General features: G+C 40.9%; 1 protein-coding gene across 1 annotated transcript; it reads right to left on the bottom strand.

Annotated features, from left to right (window-relative positions):
• Positions 1-1,777: 1,777 nt before the first annotated feature.
• Positions 1,778-13,119, bottom strand: LOC123020125 (vomeronasal type-2 receptor 26-like). The gene is made up of 5 exons (XM_044423550.1): positions 12,334-13,119; positions 11,792-12,019; positions 11,041-11,167; positions 8,588-9,485; positions 1,778-2,123 (listed from the first exon to the last, which is right to left on the bottom strand). The coding sequence occupies exons 1-5, from the start codon at positions 13,117-13,119 to the stop codon at positions 1,778-1,780; spliced, it is 2,385 nt and encodes a 794-aa protein (XP_044279485.1).

Below are 13,119 nucleotides of genomic sequence, written 5' to 3' on the forward strand. Positions count from 1 at the left end.
ACGATAAAAGGAAGAGAATTTGGCCCTCTCTCTCTCCTTTGCAACAATTGAGCCATATGTGAGCTGAAGGAAGAAGAAAGCAGATATTGTCTAATGCAATGAATGCTTGCTCAAAAACTGGCACATTCCATGAGAATTAGGATGTACTATGTGCATTTTACTGGGAATAATATCCTTTAAACTCAATAGGCCTTAATTCTGAGCAGGTGTGTTCAAGGACTGCACAGTTAAAGGCCAGGGTCTTCTGAGGAATATTATTGAAGATGGCTTCTTGAGTCTTCATGGTTATTTATTTATTTTTATTTATTTAAAAATTTTATATGCCAAGCCAATGCTAAAAATCTATAGGACTTTTGAAAAAAAAAAAAAAAAAAAACCAAGGCAAACCATAACAAAAAACACACTGCATCCAATAAATAATGATAAGAAAAAGAATTAACTATTAAAATATTGGGAAAATAAAAAAGTCTTTACCTGACACCGAAAAGAATAAAATGACAGTTATACATCTTGGACTCATTTTGCAATTTCTGATGATTTTTTTAGTGCAGTTGTGCCATTCCAAAATAACAGGTTTAAAATAAGATTTCATTTCAACCATCAATGTTTGTTTGAAGTTGAGATCTCTTGACTTGAAATTCACTATCTTTCAAAAACTAAAATTGAGATCAAGTGTATGTGCCACATTTGTATCTGTGCAGCTGGGATTTATTTCTATATTTATAGGATTTATCTCATCTTAACATATATAGCCTCTGATTAGTTTACAATATACAAATATAAATAATCAAAAGGACTAGAAAAGCTGCATGAAAAAGCCAGTAAATACATCTTTTAAAAGTCAGTAAAGCCAACAACTGTAAATTAGGATCAACTGCACCAGCAGAGGAAAAAGAAAATCGTCAAAAAGGGGCCAGATGAATTTATCTGGGGATGGAGTTGCACAGTTGATGTGTCACCACCAAAAATTGTGCATCATTTTCTCCATTGTGCTTCATTAATGCACAATAGGATTTGCCAGTGTAGGGTGTAACATTGACCACTACTATAAATTAATTTAAAGTGGGATTAGAACTATTCATGAAGGGTAAGGAGAAAGTTCCTCCTTCCATTCTTGCTTGAAACTCCCTCTGCAAAAGATCTTTGTGAAACTTTCCAAGGAGATTCCTTTATGTTTCATGGTTTCTCGCTTTGGTTGAGAGAAAGGCAAGAATTTGGAAGGGAACCATTCTCTTCGACCGCCTGGGGCTTTGGTCTCAAGAATGTCTTATGTTGCCCTGCTCACATTTCTTTACCAGTAGTATGAGAATGTGTGAATGTGTAGAAATTCACAGGCTACAATAAAATTCTGAAAAAAGAGGGATTTGTTTGTATTAAAAATTGTTCACATATGTTGTTCCTAACCAATGACCAAAAAATGATCCAAGACAGGAGGGTGATAAAACTTTTTGGTTCAAACAAGCTTTTGGTTAATTTTAATTGCATTTTGTCATTGATTATTTATTTAATTTGGGTTGTTAATTCATCTGGTTGCATTTGGTCATGTTGTATACAGTTTCATGCATACATACATACATAAATGTGGGATGTTTTAACAATTTGCTAATTTTATTGTTTTTAATCTGTTTTATTGATTGTAGTTATATTCTGGCTTCAGCATTTGTAAGCTGCCCAGAGAAACATCAAGTTATGGGGCAGGAATAAATAAATAAGCAAACCATAACTAAATTCCATATTTTCTTCACCCTCATGCTGAACTGTAAAATAGCTCCCCAGATTACACAACGATTACTTTCATAATTTCTAAAAGGACCACATGAACACTTCCCACCTGTGGAATCTTGTAGAGACTTAAGAGGTCTGCCATGCGAAAGGAAACATCAGTGCTCAGCCCTCCAATTATGGCCATTACATTCTTCTCACCACCACATTTGTAGTTGGGAACAAATTTATACAACTTGAAAAGCAGGTCCAGAGTGGTACGATAGGTCATCTGGTCATCATAGTAGTTATCATAGATGTGGAACCCAAGTGTGATGTTGGGTAAAAGCTTGGGGTTCCCATTGATCTCCCTTACAGCAAACACCAAGGTGAGAATATTCTGGTACAGTTTTGGTAACAGACTGTAAAGAAAGTAACATGCTCTTTCAGAGAGGAGTTCGTCAGTGTACAAAAATATATTGGTGCAAGGCAGGTTTATTCTGGGTATAGCCAGTTTACTTGCTTCAGTGCTGGAATATTTTTTTTCCTGAAGTTTCTGGGGTTCTTGAAAGAACTTTTTCCCCTAAAACCTAGAGGAAAAGTATAGTGCATCTATAATCTGCACTGTAGTTTAATAATGCAACTAAAAAACTTAACTTCAAAAATGCATGAATGCACGGTTTCCAGTTCAAAAAGGAAGACTTGTAAGAACTCAGTGCAAAAGAGAACAAGGCACACCAATCAAATCTTAAATGACTCAGTCACTTGTTGCTAACTGCTCAAAGATCAACTTTTGTTATTTAAATACAGAATACATCAGTGCAACTGAGAATTATACAAAGAGCATAATCCTCTGGACTGAAGCCTCACTGCCCAGAAACCCTGGAGCTTGGAGGTTTCTGAGGTCCTTCTGTCTGATGGATTGAAGCCAGCAGGGCAAGAAGAGTTATGGAAGCCATATTCACCTCTTCCACTCAATGCTGGTTTTAGCAAGTTGGCCTTCTCAGCCCACATGGCAAGGGAACATCAGAGAGGAAGGGGAGGAGGCTGCAGAGCATTCAAGAGAACTCATATATTGGTCTATTGGGTCCCCCCCCCACTCCCCACCCACCAGAACAGCTTCTTTCTCTCCTTCCATGGTCAATTTTTGAACCTCAGATAGGTAGCCAATGCAATTCCCTGCATGTCTACTGCAAAGGGCTGGGGTTGGACACTGGATTTTTCCTCTCCCACTGTCTACAAACTAGGAAGGGATTTCTCAAGCCATCCTATGGTCCCCAGGATTCCTCTTTTCATACTTCCAAATAATATGAGAGGATAAAATCCAGAGCTAGGAGGTTCTTCTCATTCAATCCTGAAGCTCATTCCAACTAGTGTCTGTATCAGATTGTAAGCTATGCTTTATTTTCATGCTCATTTGTTGTGCTTCCTTCATGCCCTGTAGCCAAAGCTCTTTTCTCTTGAAAATTCAGACATGATTTCCATATATAAGCATCAAGCGTACACATTTTTGAAATTGTGATGTTTTCCCCATTAAGTGTGCTTTATTTTAAAAGCACACATTTCCACATCTCTCAGATGAAGACATTTTTCAAATACATTTTATCTGTTTGTTCATTCATTCCACAACTCACTTCACAAGCTTTGAAATGCACAATCTTCAACTACAAATCACATTTGGGAGATGCAAACCTAGTGACCATCTAGAATGCTTCTGTGATTGGCCAATGCCCAATAGAGTCCATAAAATGCCTCAAAAACTGTGTTTTACTGGGTCATCCGGCACAGTATTGTCTGAATGTTAGCAGCTCTCCAGTTTTTCTAGCAGAAACTTTTTCAGACCCATCCAGTATTTCGGACGTTCTGCATGCCAAGCAGTGGGTCACAGTCCTTGCAAAATGAACACCCTAACACTAACCCATTTCTACTGAGAAAGCACTTAAGAGAGGAAGAGTGCCCTTGGTATAGACCAAGCCAACGTGAAATAAGTTCCATGATCATAGAGCAGATTTCTTTTCTATTAAAAGAAACAAAAATCCTTACAGTGGAACCTTGGGAAATTCTTCAGAAGGATGTTTCTTAAATTCTAACCCAGCAAAATGGTAAATTATATGAGAAGCAATCCCACCAATGATAATGGACCCTGACTGATACCACTCATGTGGAACAGGGATGGATGCATGTGGGAAGCATTTCATAGCATGAACTTGGCATACCCTGTAGGGCAACTGAAGCAACAGCAATGCCATCAGAACCCCTGGCATCCTTTTCTCCAGATGTGAGTCCTCTTCTGGCTATCCACTATCATTTGGTTTAAACTGGGTACACTGGGCAGCGTTGGACTCCACTAAAACAAATCCCAAAGAGAAAGTTCTCGGTCTTATTTTTAGTAGCAGTAGAGTTACAATTGTATGCTTTGAATGCCTACCAAAAGGACTGCCAAACTTCCAGTTTCAAGTTTTGGCCTCTAAAATGAAAAAGGGAGAGAGTCAGACTGAACTCTCAGCTTTCAATCCTACAGGGGAGGTTATAACAACTTTCAGTCCTGATTATTGTGTTTGTTCAGTCCTTCTGCTGAGCTCTGGCCCAGTGAACAAACTACAAATAATTGCATAAGGGAGGGGGAACATAATTACCTCTGCCCACTCAGGAACCTGAAAGACATCACTGGGGATTAAATACGTTTTCCCCTCTGCCTGTTGCAACACACCTCCACTGTTCCATGGTGGGACAAAGTTGTGCATCGGCTCCAGATGTCCATGAAAGGAAAATAACTGAAGAGTTAACACATAAGTAATCTCATATTACTCTGGCCTGATGTGATGCTTGAATTTCTTATTTCACATTCTAATTTTATGTAATACTTAGTGGATACTCTCCCAGTGTCACTGCCCTCTTGGAGGCAGTGTAGGGGTGGGTAGCAGAGATGGCTGGAGGAATTGGTGGGTTTCTATGAAACATAGCACTTCAGGAGTTGTGTTTCTGTTTCCCACCAAATGATGTATTGTCATCTGAAGGGGATCCTGGGATAAAAATGCACCACCATTCATCCCAACCCTCCAATTTTATTTGGGTACCTTTTTGCCCATCTTTAACAAAGGAACAGGTTTGTCGGTATGCATCTGGAATTATACATGGCATTGTATCCATTCATCTTTGAGGAAAGGCCTTGAAAGGACTATGGAAATATTCAGTGATAATGATGGTAGTGGAGATAAAAAGTTCATTTAAGACCAGTATTAAAAGTATCACACTTTGGCTTAAGTCCACAAAGCCACGAATTTGGAAGCTAAGGTCCAATATAAACACACTAAAAATGATGTGTCATGGAGATAAGCAAAATGGTTTTCTTTACTCATTGCACCTAAGCACTGTCCCAATTTGGATCAGGACCATAGCACTCCAAGATCAGGGAAATGCTTTCCTCACCCATGTTTGTTCAGAAATCCCCCCATGGGGGAGGAGAAAAGAAGGGAGAAATTTCTACTGTGGAGAAGGGAGGCTTTTCTTCTTTTAGCTTGGGATCAATGTTAGGGGTGGAGACCCTTCAAAGTCCCTCAGTTCAGCTTCCTGGACTCCAGCCTGCTTTCTCACAGCCATGAGTGCAAGCAGATGCAGGGAACATCAACTATCTGCATGTCATTCTGCAGGAATTGAGTGCCATGCAAACTTGTGGCATGAGTCTATGGACGGTTGTCAAAACCCTACTTACAACTTCCCACATTGGTGTGTGCAAGAGAAAGAGAGAGGATTTCAAGACAACAGTGGGTGGGGAAAGTGTTACACACACAGCCTCCTGGAGTGTTGTGATTCTGGTCCAGATTAGGCCCAACCAGAGAAAACTCCACTCTGCCTTTGTATCTGAAAATTTAGTTACATTTAGTGATGCTTGAAGGCCAACATCTTAATTGACATGTCCCATGATTAATTATGAAGTTATGCAGTGCTTAAAAGTGATTCTTCTTCTAACAACCTTTAACCTTGTTTTTTTTCCAAATACATGTGGGGATCAATGATGGTGATCCTCATTCTTTTCTTTCCTTATGAAGTGTCTGAGCTTTATTGTATTACAGTCCAGAACATCTGGAAGACACCAGATGCTCCAGTTTTGAGAGGTTTGGTCCAATACATCCCACCAGCTATGGATGTCATTGATCCGTCCAGGTGTGGGTCAACTTACAGGAGGTTCCTGTACCAATATGGTAAGGCTCAGCTGCTTCAGAAGAAAAAATGGAGACGTATTTGCTGGATTCAGGGGAAATGTATCAGAGATGAGTTGAGGTTTTCAACCTCCCAGATGGCTGAGAAAGACTCCACTCCTATTCTCTCTCTGTGAAAGAAGGAGAGGCAAGCTCTGAGGGCTTCCATCATTCCTAACCTCCTGGAAGGAACCTGACACTTGGCAAGAACTGTCTAGAATCTGACCAATAAGGGTGGGTGAACCTGTCTAGTCCATTTCCATGGAATTCTTCATGTCTCACTTCTAAAACTGGTTCCAGGCAGACAGTTTTGTCCTTGTATTGTTTTACAATTTTTAAAGGAAAAAAAATCCTTTAAGCCTAGCTAAAACCTGCCTTTTTACCATATTCTGTCCCATGTACGCACTGACACACTGGAAGAAATGTCTAACATCTCCAGATCTTGGGCAATGTAGAGACTGAAAGGGAGAAAGCTTGCCAAAGGTCTGTGTTGCTCTTTTATCACCAGGTGTATGTAAATGCAGAGACAACTTCCTCTTTAAACCAGTCAAGAAGGGTCTCTTCCTCCAGAGGAAGAACCCTTGAATCCTTGTGACCACTCGGAGTAATGTTTCTCTCAACTCATTTGAAAAAAATGAACTTCTGGGTTCAGTTTGTTTTCTTCTCAGCAACCATCCAAGGTAACTTTTTCTTCCCCACTGGCAAGCAGAAGCCAGTTTGGAGCCAGGGCCCAGAGTGAAGGCAAAATCTCTCTCTCTTTCCAGGTGTTCAATCAGAAATCCAGCTGGAAGAGACTGGTGGAAACATCCAAAGGCCTGGAGAGGCCCTCCTCCTCTCTTGCCGGGTCTCTGGGTTTGCTTTCAGTGACTACAGCATGAACTGGGTGCGGCAGGCTCCTGGGAAGGGTCTGGAATGGGTTGCCCATATACGCTACGATGGGAGCTATATCATCTATGCAGACTCTGTGAAAGGGCGGTTCACTGTCTCCAGGGAGAACCATTCCAGCATGCTCTTCCTGCAAATGAAGAATCTGAAACCTGATGAGACGGCTGTGTACTACTGTGCAAGGCACTTAAGGGGCAAGGGCACAGTGATTTCCTTCTGTGCAAATACTAACCACAGCATTGCTTCTCCCTGTCATCTCAAACATTAATCTTTGCAAGAGGCAAACTATATAGTCCTATCCTGGGATACTTGAAAAATTGCAGTAGGTAAAATTAGATTGAAGTTCCATGACTCTGGCATGACCTTTTACTGCAAACTGGGTTTTTCCAGAATTGGTTTCTGCAGAATTTTGGACTATTTATTTTACCTTTTTAAAAAATTTCAGAGAATTCTGCAGAGCTTTAGTTGTGCAAGAGTATAAAGAAAAACAGATGATGGACTGTTTTCACTGATACATGAAAGTGTGAAACTGTGTGTGTTGGGGGTGGGCAGGATTTTCCCCATTTCACTTTTTTTCACTTGTGGGAACATTCCACATTGTAGGACATGGAATAATGAACTTAAGATACAGTACACCAGGTGCAGGCTAGACACAAGGAAGAATTTCCTGACCGTGAGAGCAGGACAACATTGGAACCAGCTGCCAAGAGAGGTGGCTCACTCTTCCACATCAGATGCATTCAAGAAACAATTGGACAGTTATCTGATCAGGAGGATGCAACTGGCATCCTGCACTAGCAGAGGGTTCAATTCAGAGGACTTCCTGGCCCCTTCCAACCCAGCTGTTCTGTGAATCCATGAAAACATGGATTCACAAGAATATGCAAGGATCAAGACCTGCAGTTTTGGAGACCCTCAGAAAATCCAGACTATTCTTGGAGCTCCTTCCAGATTCTGAAATGTGTCCAGCATGATCTCTTTAGGGGTGTCAATCCCTGAAATTTTTACCCAGTTCTTCCAATAGAAATGTTGCTGACAGTTCAATGTTTAAAAGAATATTTATTTTAAAATGCATACATCACAAGAAATAATCAGAAATAAAAGGCCTTGGATTTGTGAACCTCAGCTTGGGTCTAGTGACAAATCAAAGCAGGAAAACTGAAAAATTAGCAGCCATTTTCTGCAGTACCAGACTGGGATCCAAGTAGAAACTGGGAGTGGGTGCATGTCTCCAATGCATACAAACCAGTACATATCAACAACAAAATCCTCCCCACTTCTGCCAGTTGATACCCTCTGAGATCACTGCAGGAAGGAAGCTCTCTCAGCCCCAGTCTTCCTTTCCATTCATGGTCTACACTATGGTGAATAAAGACTGATCTAGGTGGAAGCAGCATTCTTGGAGGTGGCTCAGTTGAGATTGAAGCATTTCCTATGTCCATTGACATAGATTTCACCTACCCCGAAACCCAGTAAAGTTGGCTGTTGGGACACTGATAACAGAAGCACTGGAGCAGTGATCTTTTTCCTGTAACCCATCTGGAAAGCTGGACTGCAAGAAGAAGGGACTGAAGCTTCCTAGGACACACTTGTGCAACAGATGGAGGATGCATGAGTTGCTTATCCCTAAATCATGAGGATAAATATGAACACGTAATGTACTTGCTTAGCACATGACAGAATTAATTGGAATGCTGTAAACATAGTCCAATCAGACAGCTAAAGCAAACCTACTGACTTCCACTACAGGGAAATTCATTTAACAAGACCCTTTGATTTTTTTTTTTTTTTTTTAAAGAAACCTCTTTCTCCCTGTTAGCTGTTCCTTATTGTTCAACTCAGGCCTTAACAAAATTATGTAACATTTGGGGGAAAAGATACAGCCCAGTAACCCACCGCCTGAGGTCAAGATGGAGAAGATCTCCACAGCCACCACATATTTGCCCTTGGTGCTCAAGTAGGTAGGAACAAAGGACAGCCAAACACTACAAAAGACCAGCATGCTGAAGGTGATGAACTTGGCTTCATTGAAACTGTCTGGCAACTTCCTAGCTAGAAAAGCCACAGTGAAACTAATGATGGCCAGAAGTCCCATGTAGCCCAGGAGGCAGTAAAACATGATGAGAGACCCTTCGTTACATTCTGCTACAATCTCTCCAGGGACTGAGTGCATGTCCAAATCTGGGAATGGGGCAGAGGTTCCAAGCCAGATGGCACAAAGCAAGGCTTGCATGAGAGAACAAGAAAGAACAATGGAGGTGGCCAGTCTTTTCCCCACCCACTTCCTCATATTGGAGCCTGGTTTGGTGGCCATGAATGCTACAACTACAGTGATAGTTTTGGCCAACACACAAGACACAGCAATAGAGAAAATGATACCAAAAGCTGACTGTCTGAGAATACATGTTAGCTTCCTTGGCTTTCCAAGAAAGAGCAAAGAACAGAGGAAGCAGAGCAGGAGGGAGATGAGGAGAGTGTAGGTGAGGTCCCGGTTGTTGGCTTTGACGATGGGGGTGTCTCTATGCTTAATAAATGTTCGCAGTACCAAAATTGTCATCAGCGATAACAGAGCAGCAAGTGAGACTAAGCTAATTGTTAGGGAATTCTCATAAGACAGAAAGGTTGTAAGTTTGGGGATGCACCTGTCTCGCTTCTTGTTTGGATATTCAGTTTCTGGACACTTGATGCAGTTGTCCATGTCTGGGGGGGGAAAAGTACAATGAGTACATCTTTCTGTGCTAATGCTTCTGTAAACTGATGAGGTGCTAATGCCTTTCTGTGACTTTCTAATGACTTTCTTTCTGTGCTAATGACTCTGTAAACTGATAAGGTGCTTGTTACTACCTCTCCTTTGGGGTTGCTTTTTTCAGTTCCGGAAGGCATTTTTCAGTTCTGAAAGGAAATTGCTCTTTCTTTGTATCACCCATAGTTTCATTGTTAGCATTTCTCAGGCATTAGGAGTCTTTAAAACATATTTTAAGTAATATTACAGTGAATTTCCACATGGAGGCTGACTGGGCTCATGGAATTTGCATATCTCTTAATCAGTCCCCATCATGGAGTCTCTAGTTTTTCAATACAACATATTCTGTACTGTAATTTATATACATGTAGTCCTACAGGCTTGTCCTACTAAGATGTGGTCACAAAGTGCCTAGGCCAGAAAGATCCCAAACTGCAACCTCATTCCTTACAGGTTTTTTTCCTATAAACCTAAACATTCCCATTGCCACAGAGGTACCTAGAATTGCCATAGGGATCGCTCTGTAAGGTGCTAAGATCCCAGGCTAAATCCTTCAGCAAACAGAATAACAATCCATTAAGAGGGAGCTTTGCTGTTATTTTTTTTTCAATTAGTATTCTATACTACTGTTATGCAGAGGAAAATCAACAGGATAGTCATTGTAATGCAGATTTTCTTTTCATACAAGGCCTCTAGAAGTATTAAACCATATGAGGAGGGCTATCTCTGCAGTGGCGCCAGGCCCAATATTTGCCCAATATTTAAATATTTTAACTTGGTTTTAACATTATTATGCACAGCTATGCTTTGTTATGCTAATCCTGTTGTATTTTGTTGTAATTATTTATTGTTTGATTGTTTATGGTTTGTAAGCCTTCCTGAGACATTTCGTATAGAACAGAATATAATATTGGTAATAAATAAATAAATAAATGTCCTATACTTGCTGAGAGCTGAAAGACATTCTTACATTAATTGGGGGGGAATGTGGAAGAATGTTTTCTTTTTGCCCTTATACCAGGGGTCCTCAAACTTTTTCTAAAGGGGACCAGTTGACAGGTGCCAGGGGTGGGCGCAGTGCCGGCAAGTGGGGTGCAGGCTGGTGAGGGAGTGAGGCGCATGTGCATGTGACATGAGACGGGGGGGGCACAGCGCCAGCTTGGTCACAAGATCATTTTCTCTAAGCAAGTCCAAAACAATCTCCTTGTGAGCAAGCCGCGTGCCCATGCACGCACGCCCCCAACAAGTGCAAAACCTGTGGGGCAGGCCAGTCAAATGGGCATGGCAGGCCAGTTCCGGCCCATGGGCCTTAGTTTGAGGACCAATGCCTTATACCTTTCCTGAGATAATTTTGTTGCAGTCAAACATGACTCTAAATTTAAATTATGCTTACTCGAGTTGAAGTGTCCCTAACTTTTTTGAAAAGCAGTACAGACCTTTGGTTTTCCATCATGGTGATTTATGACCTGATGACTTTCTCTCATTATTAACAACCTCAGTTGTACCATCTACCTTTCCAGAAGGAAATTTCTCCATATGGGCATGGCTCACAATCATAGCAGCAAAATTTCTCCCCTTCTTTCTTTTTCTTCTGATAACCAGGGAAGCAGGAATCACTGCAGCATGAAACTGGCAAGTTCTAGTCATAAATATAAAAAGATATTAGAATGAGAGAAATTAGATTTCTTCATTTGTTTGCTTGCTTATCGACTCATCCACAATGAAGTAAGTAAGCAGGTGTTGCAAACTATTGGAGGTACTGCCTTGAGCAATGCAGAATTCATTTTTTTGCAGACTGATCTCCCAATGAAAAAGTATTTGTTGATGGATGAAAAGTAAAAACAAATGAATGCTCATATAAGTTCCTCACTAGAAAGGAGGAAAACACACTAAGGCTATGTGGAAACACACACACCCCACATCGTATTAGGGGGGCCAAATATTAATAAATAATTGCACAATCCCATAATTATTTAATAATTATTGGCCATGTTTCACTAGTACATATGACATATACTGATTCTGTAATATAATGCAGAATTGAGATTCGTATTATTTTATGTTTCATGCTTTCTTAACACCTTAAAAAAGACTTGACCACATTTCAGGGTGCAAAGGACACATCAATGCCTAGCTCTGTCTGCAATACAAGGCCCATTCACCCATGACAGGGTAAGCCTATACAGAAGAGGCTTACTCCAGACTTCAGACCACATATCCTGATAATAGAGTGCCCCTCCCCATGATACACTCAACATCTCACCTGAGTTAAACTCCTAGGCCATGTGATTCCATCCACATCAATGATGAATTCTTTTCCTTCAAGGGCATCAGGATCAACCCTCCCAACTTTAACTTTTAGGACGGAATTGTCTGGTGCTATGACCATGCTCATGATGTCAAATCCACCTCCCATTTTCTTCTTGTCATTAAAGGACACCATTTCTCCAGCTGAGTTGTTGAATGAAATGCCTTGTAGAAATGAATGGAGCTAATAGAAAGATAACAAGAGATTACAGTCCTCATGTCAATATTTGCAAATGCATTTTCTTTCTGAGATCCTTCTAAGGAGTTTCAACTAGCAGAAAACCAAACTAAAAATGAAGAGGTGGGTGGGAGAGAGACCAATCACATAGGATAGAAATGGTCCAGCTCTTCCTGTTTTTCTTTTTGTGGACAGGTAGAGATGGATATGTTGACCTCCCCAGACTAGCTAAGGAAACAAAGTGCACAAGACCACCTCACTATTTATTCCTGGAAGTGAACATTGGACACAGTCAGTGTATTTCACTGGGGAGACATTACCTGCCAAGGTTGGAGATCTTCATGTCTTTGGTCCCCAACCTTTGCTCTGTGTTTGGATCTGGAAGACTCCATGGCATGTGCAGCAGCATAGGCAGCATTATAGATACTGTAACTATGGCCAGACATGGACATTTCAAAAACTGACCCTGGAAGGTGCTCCAGCTTCTCCAGCCCAGTACATAGCATGTAGACCTCATTCAGCCTGCTAGGGTTTGGAAATGAACACTCAAAAGATTGCTCCCAGAATTCCTTGAGAAAGCCATGTTCAAGAGACCAGTCAACTTTAATGTTCTGAAGATATGTCTGGAAACCTGGAGGTTCATTGGAGTGAATAGCAAAGAAAATGGTACCTTGGAAAATCTCAAAATTCCAACGTCTCATGAGTCCAGGTACTGCAAAATCAATCTGAGCTGTCATAATCCATACCTTCCCAAAATATGTGTCCTGCACTGATGCAGGAATTGCTAATGAGAACAAGGTGCATAGCCACATAAGTGTCGGAATTTCACCATACAGCACCAATACTGTGACTTTCCTATCTATGGAAGGCAGATACATATTTGAGGCCATATTTTTTCTTTCACTGAAGAACTGGAAATGGTCTTGGCTTTGTATTCTTTCTGTGAAAGCTGAACAGATTTCATGCTCAGAAAGAAGTGGCTCCAGAGCCTGCAAAAAATGTTCTCCACTGTCATCATCTGCAACAAAAAGTCCAACCCACATCCACCCAAAATGGTTAAGTAAGTGGATAATGCCCATGTTCTGGTGGACTTCATTTGGGGCCAT

Source organism: Varanus komodoensis, unplaced genomic scaffold (assembly GCF_004798865.1).
Source record: "Varanus komodoensis strain SLA01 unplaced genomic scaffold, ASM479886v1 scaffold140, whole genome shotgun sequence".
Classification (NCBI taxonomy): domain Eukaryota; kingdom Metazoa; phylum Chordata; class Lepidosauria; order Squamata; family Varanidae; genus Varanus; species Varanus komodoensis.

What these genes read in the sequence shown, in the direction of transcription:
- LOC123020125 (XM_044423550.1), bottom strand. Translation starts at nt 13,119, where the DNA reads ATGGCCCCAAATGAAGTCCACCAGAACATGGGCATTATCCACTTACTT. An exon ending in AGAAATTTCCTTCTGGAAAG is followed by an intron (nt 9,486 to 11,040) that starts GTAGATGGTACA and finishes TTCCCCCCCCAG; the next exon opens with ACATGGACAACTGCATCAAG. An exon ending in CAGCTAACAGGGAGAAAGAG is followed by an intron (nt 2,124 to 8,587) that starts GTTTCTTTAAAA and finishes CTTTCTTTACAG; the next exon opens with TCTGTTACCAAAACTGTACC.